This window comes from Ursus americanus, chromosome 12, assembly GCF_024610735.1.
Source record: "Ursus americanus isolate L20-20 chromosome 12, mUrsAme1.1.p, whole genome shotgun sequence".
In the NCBI taxonomy this organism is placed as follows: domain Eukaryota; kingdom Metazoa; phylum Chordata; class Mammalia; order Carnivora; family Ursidae; genus Ursus; species Ursus americanus.
In genome coordinates this window covers 53201787-53215569 of record NC_142138.1, presented here as the reverse complement: position 1 = coordinate 53215569, position 13783 = coordinate 53201787, and the positions used below count along the sequence as shown (strand labels likewise).

The following is a 13783-nucleotide window of genomic DNA, read 5'->3' as shown; positions in this document are numbered from 1 at the left end:
CCATGACTTTTGGATAAAAAAAAATATTTACATGAAATCTACAGTACACACAATAGTCACACTGCTTGTTTCCTAATCAGTAATACAAATATACTAATAAAACCACAGAATATCACATCTAACAAACAATGAAAAAGTCAATTGAAGAAGTGTTCTATTGTATTTTTAGTGTAAACATCAGCAAAAGCCAGACTCAGTTTCACCCTAAAGTTCATTACTAGCAAGGCAACAATAATGGTTTCATCATTAAGCATTAATTTTAGTTATATGAAAAAGTTCAAAATGGACAGCATTCCATGATGTTAAGGAAGATTAACTGCATGCTTTCAAAATTTAATTCTAACACAAAAAGTAGAATGAGAATAATTTTACACAGCATATCAGAGAACTAGAATATACTTACCATAATTTTGCTCTTCAAAATTTTGTTCTTTTTCTAGATCTTTCTTAAATGCAGATGGCATGTCAGTAGATATATGAAATTCAATTTTCTTATTACCTACAGGTTGTGGTTGGTCAAATACATCCGAAGGTAACAGCACTGGATGTAAACTGCTGTTTATAAATAGTGACAGCATTACTTTGCAATTGCAAATAAAATCCTAAGTAAAACATTATTCCTATTTACCTTAAATTAACACTGACAAAGCGCTCATAATACCATAAGCATTGCACAAAATAACTTACATTTAATACTTCAATAAATCCTAACAAATTTTCAAATATGGATACTATTAAATTAATAGTTAAATAAGGAGACAGATTGAGGGATATCACTCATTAAATGACAGAGTACTTCGGGACTACTGAATCCAAACTTAAGGATATTTACCAATATACAAAGACGTTCTTTCTATGTTTAATATAAGAATTTTTATGTACTGTATTCTACATACTACATAATAAAGCTATGCTGTCCAGTAGAATTGCCACTAGCCACATGTCCTAATGAGCACTTGAAATATTGGTGTCCAAATTAACATACAAATATATATAATACACACCACACTAAGACCACTTTGTACAAAAAAGTGACACATCAATAATTCTTTGTATTAATTATATGCTGAAATAATATTTTGGATATAATGGGTTAAATAAAATATGTTATCAAAATTAATTTCATCATCTTTTTAATCCTTTAATGTGGCTACTGGAAAACTGAATTTGGTTCACGTTATTTATCTTTAATTGCTCGGTACTGTGATAGAGATTAAAAGCATGGGACTGTGGTATCAAGACACACATAGGTGAGAAACATACATCATATTTATACTTAATGAGAAATAAAAAAACAACACAGATTAAGGACTTACTCTTTCAAAATGGAAACAAGATTTCTAACAAACTCCTTTCTCAATTTATGAAGTTACTTACAAGTTCAAGGGAAATTTACATTGCAGATTGGCTAAATGAAATTAAAATTGTAATTAATGTTAACTTTATGTGATTAATATACTGAAATATATAGAATTCCACAGCAAACAGGCAGGTAAAATGTCTGCCGTAATTGTTTATAAATTACATGAGTTAAGCAAGTAGACAAAGTACACAGAAAACCCTTATTTCATAATCCAAAACAAAATTACCTGTGTGGAGCAGATGAAGGTGTTTTCAACATATCCTTTATTTTTCGCTTTTTTCTCACATGGTGCTGCTTTATTGTTTTTGGCCTTTTGGGCTGAAGATTCGCTAGTTCCATTAGTTTGGTCATTCTACATTATGAAAATAGGAAGTAAAAACAAGAAATTCTTCATGTAGAAGCATATAATATAAACTATAAATATATATTATACATGTTATATTACAAATTAAGATTTATATAGTAAAAGTATAGTTTCTAAGCCATCAATTTAGATAATTTAAAATAAGCTCAAGTTCTGGGGCGCCTGGGTGGCACAGCGGTTGAGCGTCTGCCTTCGGCTTGGGGCGTGATCCCAGCATTGTGGGATCGAGCCCCACGTCAGGCTCCTCCACTATGAGCCTGCTTCTTCCTCTCCCACTCCCCCTGCTTGTGTTCCCTCTCTCGCTGGCTGTCTCTATCTTTGTCGAATAAATAAATAAAATCTTTAAAAATAAAATAAAATAAAATAAGCTCAAGTTCTAAATTTCCTTGGCCAACTTTCATCTTATTTTAAAGGAACTGGGAATTTACTTAATTTTAATTAATTAATTTATTTATTTTTTAGGATTTATTTATCTGAGAGAGTGCGCGCATGCGCACGCACACACGCACCAGCAGGGGGTGGGGGGGGATGAGAGAGAGAGAGAATCTTAAGCGGCCTCCCTGCTGAGCGTGGAGCCCGATTTGGGGCTATCTGACAACCTTGAGATCAAGCATGATATGAGCAGAAATCAAGAGTCAGATGCTCAACCGACTAAGCCGCCCAGCTGCCCCTGAATTTATCTTTTAAAGATATGTTCTATTGTGAAAAGTATTAGTTGCTCAAATAAAAGGCTGCACTTGATGCCAGAAGTTGAACAGGATACAGTAATACAACCTATGTAACTTTATTGCTTTTCTTGACTGATATTCAAAAGACCTTACAAATACAGTATAATTATTTTGATTCGTATTCTATTAAAAAGAGTCTAAACTGAAGTTATTTTTATTTTAAAGCATTTTCATAATTGTTGCACATGAATCATTACACAAACAAGATAACTTACTTGAGAACAAAGTTTTCAATGCTATACTTTGAAGTAGCTTTTTATAAGTAACTACCAAGGTGTGATAACTGATACATTGTACCCAGTTTATCTTCATTATGAGTGTAGTATTTCAAATAGATCTTGTCTAGGCATTTTTGTATCTTCCACAGAATCAGACACAGTGTTTCCACAGAGCACAAGCTCAAAACCACTAGTCACAGCTCTATTTCTACAGTTATATTTGTGAAATTTGAAAGCAAAACAAACATGCACACAAAATGCAAGAAAGGAAAATGTGGTTAAAATAAGCTTTAAACCAAAAGAGGAAAACTGTAAACATATGTATGTGGTTAAAATAAGCTTTAAACTAATGAAAAATGTAAACACATGCTATACATTTGTAAAGCCTCTTATCAAGGTTTGCCCAAAATTTTACAAATAAATCCAGTTATACAAAACATGTTCTATTTGTAAGTTGCTCACCCAAAATATATTAAGCCTCTCAACAGTGCCAGGCATAAATTAGGTAATCAATAAATATTTGCTGAATAAATAGTATGGTTTGTTTTTTTGTCTTTGTTTTTTTTTTTACATTTCCAGAAGATAGTAGAAAAGCATGAAACCAGAGATTGTTTCTTGCGAAGACTTTATTCTCATTACTCAAGATGAATTACTTGTAGAATTCCTCACTACATCCCTAAATGGAAACCTAAATAAACAAAACAAAAAATGGTTTTGGCCAGTCTGCATAAAGCATACCTGAAATTACTATCACTATTTTTATAAAGAAAGTAAAATTTACAGAGGTTATGTAATGAACCCAAGGCAATACTTCATCCTGTTCTTTATTTAGCAACAAGTTAAAGTTACAGTCCATCAAAAACTGCCAGCCTTCTTAAGTCTCTCTATTCAAGCCATCCGCTCACCACATTTTTATAGTTTTGGCTCCACCTACATTTTTATTTTAACTCTCTAGAAAGAATGCATATTGAGCCACTACTTAAGTTAACATTGACTCAATAATAGTCATATTGTTCCTGATTATTTGTAAATATTGCCTGGATTCTCTGCTTGGGTTTTGACTCAAGTCAACCACTCCTGTATGACTTCTGTACACAGTTAACTAAGGTTCGCATCATTTGGGGCGCCTGGCTGGCTCAGTTGGTAGAGCATGTGACTCTTGACCTTGGGGTTATGAGTTCAAGCCCTACACTGGGTCTAACAATTACTTAAGAATTAAAAAATCTTAAGAAAAAAAAAAAAGATTCCCCTCATATCCCCATACTGGTCTTCTAGGCTAGACATTGGCAAGTTATGGCCCTAGGACCAAATTCAGCCAGCTGCCTCTTTTTGTAAATGAAGTTTCACTGGAACACAGCCACATTCACTCATTTAGGTATTGTCTGTGACTGCTTTTCTACTACAACAGAACTCCAGTCCTATACAGAAAATGTTTAGCAACTCCTGTTCTAGGATACGCTGCGGATTATACACCTGAACATTATTAAAAACTTACTGCGTTTCACCAGAATCTTTAAATAAAATACATGCAGATTGTCAAGAACAACCAATAAAAGGGGCGCCTGGGTGGCACAGCGGTTAAGCGCCTGCCTTCGGCTCAGGGCGTGATCCCGGCGTTACGGGATCGAGCCCCACATCAGGCTCTTCAGCTATGAGCCTGCTTCTTCCTCTCCTGCTCCCCCTGCTTGTGTTCCCTCTCTCGCTGGCTGTCTCTATCTCTGTCAAATAAATAAATAAAATCTTAAAAAAAAAAAAAAAAAGAACCACCAATAAAAAAAATTCATTTGTATTAGTTACTACGAATTGTTTTATATAAAATCCCACAGAAATGCTCTGGAAATTTATTCTACGGTGAATAAAATTCAGGGGAATAAGCTGAAAAAAATATGAATACAATCTACTCTCAGTCTTGTTATTTGAAATAGTTAAATTTTATAAAGTCTCCACAAAGAATTACTGAATAATAAATCAATGCCTCTACGTGAAAGTAAGGATTGGGTTCCTGCAAGCCTATGCTCTAGCATTTCACCAACTGATCAATACACACCTTGTTTCATGTGTGTTTTTGTTTAAGGACACCTTATTTTATATATTGTTGACTCACTAACAATGAATTCACAGCCAACAGCACTATAACTCAAGCCTGAACAACACTTATCTAACATGTTTTCTCCATTAGGCACATCATAGCCTTTTTGATTTTGGAAACATTAAACAGCACCTCAAACTATGCTTGGGGACCACTTTAAACAGCAATATCACCAACGAACAGCATAAAAAATTTGGAAGACTCGGTATTAAATAGACCACAAAAAGGATACTTGTTTACAGTATTGGAGCTAAAGTAAGAAGACAGCCATGTTACCCTGTCCTATCTCATCTAGGAATGTGCACATCAAGCAACTCAAATTTTTCACCATTCTGTGCATGCCCACATTGGCAAAAGACCCTAAAAGCAATGTAAGTATTGACTTGGGGATTACAAATAAATTTTAGCATGTGGCAAATTCTAAAATACATAATCCACAAATAACGAGGACCAATTGCACTTTATGAATATCATAATCATCAATCCAAAAAATTACTCACAATCCAAAAATTTTTCCTTAGGTCTGGATATATAGTCTCAGATCTTAATCTGTACCTATTACATATGCTTGAGGGGTTAATGACCCCAAAACATGAAGAATTATAGGTAAAATTTAAGAAGAGCAAAAGAATCTCTCTTATATTCTGTTCTTGAAATCTAAACAAATATTTGATATTACAAACCTCTGTCGGTCTTCGTCATCACTGCTTTCGTATTCTGATTCTATACTTGATAATTCCTCATCCTCATCTGGCAAAGGAGGTTCCTCTGGTGGCTGAGGAGATGCAGGTGGAAGAGGTGCATGTAATGGCATATAGTCTTCATACTAATTAAGAGAAAAATGGTGATCATATGGTAACCTATGATATTTATGGAACAGAAAAACCATGTCCAGTCAGGTACATTATTCTCATCTCTCTCCCTCATGATATTCTTTTACACATTCAACACATATTGAGGGAATACTTGCTACAGAAGACTGCTAGTTGATCACAAAATTTGTTTCTTCTTCCTTGGCACCTAGCTGGAGTAAATTTCCAAACCTCCTTTATAGTTGAATGTAACCATGTAAACTGAGTTTTAGCCAACAGAATGCTAGCATAAAAAAAAAAAAAATCCACCCATAATCCTCCCTTCCTTCTTGATCTGCAGGATGTATGGTAATGCCCTCACTGATCTGGGAACGCACATAGTGAAGACAAGTTAGGTCTTTTGAACGACTAAGTAGACTAGAACATCATTCTGCCCTACTTTTGGAATGGATTTGACCTGCACAAGAAATAATTTATGCTGTGTTAGGTGACTAAGATTTGAGTTTTATGTTAATAGCAGTTAGCCTATCTTAACAGATATTCCTGTAATGTGCCAGACGTTGAAGTGTTGGGATTACAAAGAAAAATTATGAAGCTAATAGTATATATGTTAGAAAAGGAACCAATACGCAATACACAAGAGAAAAGCGAATTTTCTACTTAAATGTTAGGATTCAAAATAATTTCTCATTGCTGCTACCTAAACAAGTACTAAGTACTGTAACAAAACAGTAACTAGAATGATTCATTAGCAGACAAAGACTATCTAAATTACAGATAGATTTGCATAGTAAATTCGAATAAAAATTATTAGCAACCTTTCTTCTCTTCTGCAAATGAAGTTCTATATGCAATAAAACCAGAACAATGGAAAGTTTACATAATTAAGTTTGTTAAATGCTATTATTTTATAAAATGGCAGAACATTCTAAGTCAAATGCCTGAACACTGGCAGAAATGAGCGCCTCTATTACCAAAAGCATCTCTTTTGTTCTGGCTTTCTCCTACTCGCAGTTCTAAACGTAATTATTATTAGCATATTAACTTTATATTTGTCCCTTAATGTCAAAGCACACTAGAGGTTAGTGATGCAACTTCTGTGAAGGTTAGCCTCAATAATCCCAACTCAGGAAGAGAAGTTGTGAATCTTCAAACTTTTTTTTAAAAGATTTATTTATTGAGACACCTGAGTGGCTCAGTCAGTTAAGCGTCTCCCTTCAGGTCAGGTCATGATCCCAGGGTCCTGAGATTGAGTCTTGCCATCAAGCTCCTTGCTCAGCAGGAAGATTGCTTCTCCCTCTGGCTGCTGCTCCCCCTGCTTGTGTTCTCCCTATCTATCTCTACCTCTCTGACAAATAAATAAATAAAACCTAAAAATAAATAAATAAATATTTATTTATTTAGGGCAGAGGGAGAAGGAGTCTTAAACAGACTCTGTACTGAGCACAGAGCTCAATGAATGGCTCAATTCTATGACCCCGAGATCACGACCCCAGCTGAAACCAAGAGTCAGATGCTCAACCATCTGCACCACCCAGGTGTCCCATGAATCTTTAAAATTCTAAGATATTTCTTACCATGGGAGGTCGTGCAGTAATTGGTCCAAAGGGTGTGGGCAAATTCATTTTATTCATAAGATGAAGCACCTTAAGGCAGCAAAACATTGAAAATCACACAGTAAAATGATAATTCAACTCACATCTTTTATTTTAAAATATTTTAAAACTTTGCAATAATACTCCTGATTTAGTGCAAAGGCTGGCCACTTCTTGCTTTATCTCAGAATTGGGCTTTTACCAGTCATTGATATATCTCAGATTATCCTTCCTAAAATGTTCGTCAATTCTACAAATACTCATTATTCTCATTATTAAAAATACCATGTTCTTGTAATGTAACCAAAATGTTATGTCTTTCCCCCAATTACTGTGGAATTATGAAACAAAAGTACATTAAAGAAATAATAAATATCATCTATAGTTTGTACTTAAAAGTATCTTACTACTGTCAATACTTTCAAGCATTTGCTGAGGGTGTCCACTGTTTTTTAAGAATCTCCACATTAAAGGTACATGCTTAAGTAACAAAAATTACCAGAAGTTATTATTTCCCAAATTATGTTTATTAGTATTAATACTAACATATTAATAGTTTAAGCCATAGTTTATAAAAACCTTTACTTGAATGCAGTAGTATTTCATTACTTTTTGCAGTGGACTTAACCCCTACACATATAGATACACTGATTCCTAATCCTCAATGTGATGGTATCAGGAGGTAGGGTCTTTGGGAAGTAATTAGGTCACATAAGGGTAGACGCCAATGAATGAGATTAGTGTTCCTTACAAAAGGACCCCAGGGAGCTCTCACCTTTTTTTCAGTGAGGTGAATATACAAAGAGAAAACAGCCATTTGCAACCCAGGAGAGGGCCCTTACCAGAACTCAACCTTTCTGGCAACCTAATCTCGGAGTTCCAATCTCCAGCACTGTGAGAAATAATTTTTTTTTTGTTTATAAACCACCCAGTCTGTGGTACTTAGTTACAGCAGCTCAAACTGAGAAGACACCTTTAAATAACTGTAATTATCAATTGCCTGTTAGAATTAGTCTGACTAATGCTATTATGAAAAGTATAGAAATTACCATGGAATGTAACTTATCAAGTTAGTCAAGCATTTATTTTGGGAAGTTAGTTTCATTCTACTTACCTGTACATAGAACTTAGGCACACTTGCCAAAGCATTTACTATGTTTGCTAAGATTGTGCTTGAAGGTGGTGGGTACATATATTTGAGGCATGAATTCAGAGGAAAAGTCAGCCTAAAAAATATATTTAAAATGCTTATCATGTTTTAGTAAGTTTCATATCAATAACACATTTTTAGGTAACCTGATGAAGTATATAACTGCTCAAATAATTCAGTACTTTTAGATTTACCTTGTTCCTTATAATCCCAAGTTAAGTACACTTAAGAAGAAACTTGCTTTGGGGCGCCTGGGTGGCTCAGTTAGTTAAGTGTCTGCCTTTGGTTCAGGTCATGATCTCAGGCTCCTGGGATCAAGCCTCCCCTCCCAGTGGGCCATAGGGCTCCTTGCTTAGCAGGGAGTCTGCCTCTCCCTCCCACTCTGCCCTCCCCCCGACTCCCCCCATGCTTATGCGCATGCTCTCTCTAATAAAATCTTTAAAAAAAAGAAAAAAAAAAAGAAACTTGCTTTCTGATTGCACTAAAGAAAAATAAGGTATTTCTTACCAGGCTTATTTTATAGCTCTTTAACATTTTAATGGACCCAAATTCAGTGACAAACTCTAATAGCTCAACATGTTTAACTAACATGACTTGACATAATAAAATATCCTTTAAAATATCTTATTTGCAACACACACACACACACACACACACACACACCCCACAGAACACCAAAACCAAAAACAACAAAACACAAACAAAAACACTAACCCATGGTTTGGTGCAATTCCATTTTCTATTGTTAAACAACCAAATTCTTTCTTTTCTTTATCATCTTCCACAGGGTCATCAGATCTGCAAAATACAGAATAAAGTTGAACTTATCTTCAGAAATAGAATAAAAAATTGAGGGTTTGTTAGAACTCAGACTGCTGGACCTTATATTCCCCTTCCCAACCCTCAAATTTCAAATTTAGTAGGACTAGGATAAGGCCCAAGAATCTGTGTTCCAATCAAGATCCTAGATGATGCCGTTGGCCCAGGGACTACTCTGAGAACCACCAGTGTAAGGCAAATTTGTAAAGGTTTTATAACTACAAAGCATTACTGCTGGGAACCAAATACCAGTCTTTGATTTCAAAGGCCATGCCTATCCGTGACACCCTGCTATCTGTAATACAACTAGGATTTTATAATAGTTATATTCCTCCACTTAAAGCTGAATGCTTTTCACCCACCCTCTTCCCACTTCACATTGATTAATTCTTAATAGTAAATCAACACTCAGATTCCTAATGCACAATTTGGAACAAAAATAATGTACTAGATCAATAGAGACATGTATCATTTTTTATGTCAAATTATTTACTTGGTGGTCTGAAAACAACCCAACAGCAATATAATTGATTAAAAAACACTTTAAAATGTTAGAAAACCTAACTATCTACATACCTTTTCTTTTTTTCAGGGTCTGAAGGAGGACATGGGGAATGAACTCGATCTTGCTCTTTTGCAAATTCAACAACTAAAGTATGACCTAAAAGTTTCAGCTGATGTAGTCTTGTCAATGCCTTCAGTTGGAAAAACAAGAGTAAAATATTTGATAACTGCATTAAAAGTTGTCTGTTAGCAAACATCTCTAAATAGTTTATACATGATCTTTGTGAATGCTGCTAATATTTCCCTGGCTATTTCTTACCCATTTCCAACCTCAAGGTGCTTAGCCTTTGTCATTTATTAAGGGACTGCTTCCCATCACTTAGTAAAACCAAAATCTGGTTATCTCCAAATCTTCCTATACCTAGGCAGCTGAAAATGGTTAGAAAAACAAACATCATCAGCCTGGACTCACTCTAAACTCATGACCACAACCGCAAACCTGGGGGTGAAACTTAATGATGGCACACTTACCACCTTTTTAGTTCATTTTTTCTACTAATCTCTAAGATACTATTTTGTACTTTCTCCTTGTTCCTCAACCTCACAACGAATATTCCTTTCCCATTCTTTTAGCCTAGGACTTTGCTTACCACTTTGGAAAAACTGAAACAACCAGATGAGAACTTCAGATTCCCACCATAACTATCTACCAGCTAACGAATCCAATGAATCCACGTATTCTACCTTCTGTTGTAAGGTATTAATTATCCACATTTTTATTTAAATCCAGTTACTTGACTTGTATAATAAATTCCACCTTCTCATCTACTTAACAGTCTCTCTTCTATTCTGTATGGGGAGCGTTCTTAACTACATTGCTAATTTTCTGTCCCGTACTAATCATCCATATTAGCACACAAATATGGTCTACTTTTCCCATCCTAATTTGTTCTCATTCATGTATTAATCCCACTTTTGCTCCCCTCCCCCCCTTTAATTACGTTGCAGTAAAACTCCCTAAGAATTATTTATCTAAGCCAGGGCGCCTGGGTGGCTAAGTCTGTTAAGCAGCTAGCTGCCTTTGGCTCAGGTCATGATCCCAGGGTCCTGGGACTGAGCCTGCACTGGGCTGGCTCCCCACTAGATGGGCAGCCTGCTATTCTCTCTCTCCACTGCTTGTGCTCTCGTGTGCACTCTATCTCTTGCTCTCAAATAAATCTTACAAAAAAGAGTTATCTAAGCTCTTTACCCAAAATTCCTCTCCTCCCATCCAGTCTCCAGCTCAAAGACAAGTTCTGTACTGCTGAGCTAATAGTCTACTTTCAGTCTTCATTTTATTGCATTTGACACAGTTGATCACTCCCGCAATACATGTTCTTCACTTGACATTAAAACATCATAACTTCTTGCAGTTTTCTTCCTAGATCATTGGTTTCTAGTCCTTAATCTCTTGGCTTGTGCCTTTTCAAATTCTAAATGTTGGTATACTCCAGAGTTCTATTATTGGTCCTCTTTCTAGCTACTATCTTAGTGATCTAATCACCATCCTAAATTTAAATCCCATTGCCATGCTCATAATTCCCCAATTTATAACCTCAAACCTGTTCCGAAGTTCAAGAAAAAATATCCAAACTACCAGACAGCTCTCCTTAAGTGTCTAACAAACATCTCAAAATTGAACCACTTCGGAAATTGAAAACTTCAGAAATTGAACCACCGATGTTCTATCCTCATCCCCCCAAATGTTTTCTATGCGGAGCTTTTCACATTTCAGTTGATGGTAACCCCATTCTTCCACTTACTCCTATCAAAAATACTGGAATCATCTGTAAGACTTCTTTCCCACATTCCATATCCAAGCCATCAAAAAATTCTGTTTACTTCTACCTTCAAAATATATCCAGAATCTAACCACTTCTTACCAACTTGGTCCAAACGGCTATCATCTCTGAGCTAAATTACCACCATAACCTTTTTACAGATTTCTGTTTCTACTCCTCCTGTCTCCCATCTCTTCTCAACACATCCTTTTAAAGATATGTTAGATTATATTACTGCTTTGCTCAAAATACTCCAATAGCTCCCCATTTTACTCAGAGTAAAATCCAGGATCTTTTAGAGTACCTACATGATATGGCATCTATTACTTCTCTGACCTTAAATTCTAATTATATCGCCCTCATTCTGTCTGCTTCAACCATTCTAGCTTCCTTGAACATGACACACATTCTCCTACACTAGTGCCCTTGTTTCAGCCATTACTCTGACTGGATTGTACTTTCCCCAGATATTCCCTTAGCTAATTTCAACTCCTTCAAATTATTACTCAAATATGACCCGCATCACCTTAACTGCAAATTAACCATCGCCATCTCGCACTCTTGATCATATTGTTCTTTTCCTTTATATTCCATAGCATTTATCATTTTTAAAAATATTAAACAATTAAGTTTATTATTTATAATCTGTCTCCCCTTTTGAGAATATGAGCCCCAATGAGGACATAAGTCTTTATTTCCTTATTTTTTTGTAAATATTTTATTCACTGATTTATCCCAAGATCTAAAGCAGCATCTACCACATTGTAAGCTTTAATATTTTTGAACAAATAGACCTGTAAGCCTTAATTAGGATAATTTTATTTTACCATCTTTATGCATCCTTATTTGACTCTTTCATTTTAAAAAGTTTCAATAATTTTCACGTCCCTAAATCAATTCTAGACCTCTTCACTATCAGCGAACCTTTGATTGTCTGAAATACAGGGCATCTAAGTTCAACTGCTTCAACTTTTTTGTTGGTGAAATGGATATTGCACCTGTTCTCTTCAAGGATATACGGTTTTTCATTTTTAATGTTAACTAATTTCCCCATCTCGCTCAGCTACTTACTTTATTCTTAAACATTTCTCTACCCTTGTTTTTAAAAAATCTTGTCATGTGCACTGTAGCCTAAAAGCCATACCGATGCTGTTATCTTCTCATTCCTTCTCTACTACAAACATTTCCCAAAGATGCTGACTGGCTCCACATCCTCTTCTCTAAGTTAATCTTGACCATAAAACAATGTGGGTTTCATTACCATATTTTATTTATAATACTTTACGCCATATTTACAAGAACCTTTTCTGAAAAAAAAATCCTATACATTAAAAAATACATATAACATGAAAGTCTTCTATAATCCCACCTTGACAGAAAGACACTTATTAACCACTGGGTGTACAGCTTTGTCACATTTTTTTCCTACGCATAAACATATGTACTGTTGGACTTCCAAAATCCAACATTACATCTCATACATAATGTCTGCCAACTTTATTCATGTATCCTATCTAGGCTACATTCCTTACTAATATATATTCATTTGGCCTCATTCTTTGACAGTAGTCCAGCCTACCCATATACTATAAAGTGTCCCTTCCCCTTACTGATGAGAATTTGGGTGATTTCTATTGTTTCACAATAAAAAACCCTTTACTGATAAGACTATTCATTCCTCATTTGGTGTCATTACAGGATCTCATCTTCTTAAAACTCTCTACTCTTTACAACCATGATAGTTTTTTTTCTAATTCTACTTCCTTTTTAACTTCTCCCTCCCATTCTCCTTTCCTGGCTTTAATATTTAAAACATCTTGTTTTGCCGTGGTGAGAATTATGAGTCTTTGCATTCTTTAGAACTTGTTATTTTTAATTACATATAAATTACAATTCAATTTTAATTTGATTTCCAGTTAATCTATTTTTATGCCCAAATACCTAAACTTTGGGGAAGATTTGCCAACTGATAAACCAAATGCATCTGTGGGGTAAACTCTTAAAATACAGGTGCTTTTGTTTTTGAAAATTGTAGTTTAACATTACGTTACATTCCACTTTTCAACCAAGATTAGTTGACAGGAAATTGATGGTAACTTTAATAGTTAAAAAAAGTCATACCTTTATAGCTGCTTTTTCATTAGGGAAAGTAGCAAAAGCTGTATGTTTCTGAAAAAGAATTAAGGTACAAATTATTTCTAATACAGTTTCAGTTTTTCATAAGTCTGACTTTACCAGCTGACAGTTATTTCACAAATTAATAAATCATGGAAAAGGATGGAAAATCGAGATCACTGTAACTGTTTATTAATTTCAGTACC

At 34.9% G+C, this 13783-nt stretch overlaps 1 protein-coding gene across 13 annotated transcripts in view; it reads right to left on the bottom strand.

The window, feature by feature from the left end:
- The window catches only part of RNPC3 (RNA binding region (RNP1, RRM) containing 3), an 84693-nt gene that overhangs the window by 69446 nt on the left and 1464 nt on the right, over positions 1-13783 (bottom strand). For 12 of the 13 annotated variants that reach the window (XR_015726375.1, XR_015726379.1, XR_015726380.1 and 9 more), the window contains exons 2-9: positions 13584-13631; positions 9715-9833; positions 9034-9117; positions 8284-8395; positions 7152-7220; positions 5446-5588; positions 1590-1715; positions 404-555 (exon numbers count right to left, since the gene is read on the bottom strand). Coding sequence is in view for 4 of the 13 variants with exons in the window: in XM_087866139.1 (XP_087722265.1) it covers positions 404-555; positions 1590-1715; positions 5446-5588; positions 7152-7220; positions 8284-8395; positions 9034-9117; positions 9715-9833; positions 13584-13631 (853 nt within the window). In the remaining 9 variants the exon portion in view is untranslated. The remainder of the gene's footprint in view (positions 1-403; positions 556-1589; positions 1716-5445; positions 5589-7151; positions 7221-8283; positions 8396-9033; positions 9118-9714; positions 9834-13583; positions 13632-13783) is intronic. The other variant, XM_087866140.1, reaches the window with a different exon arrangement.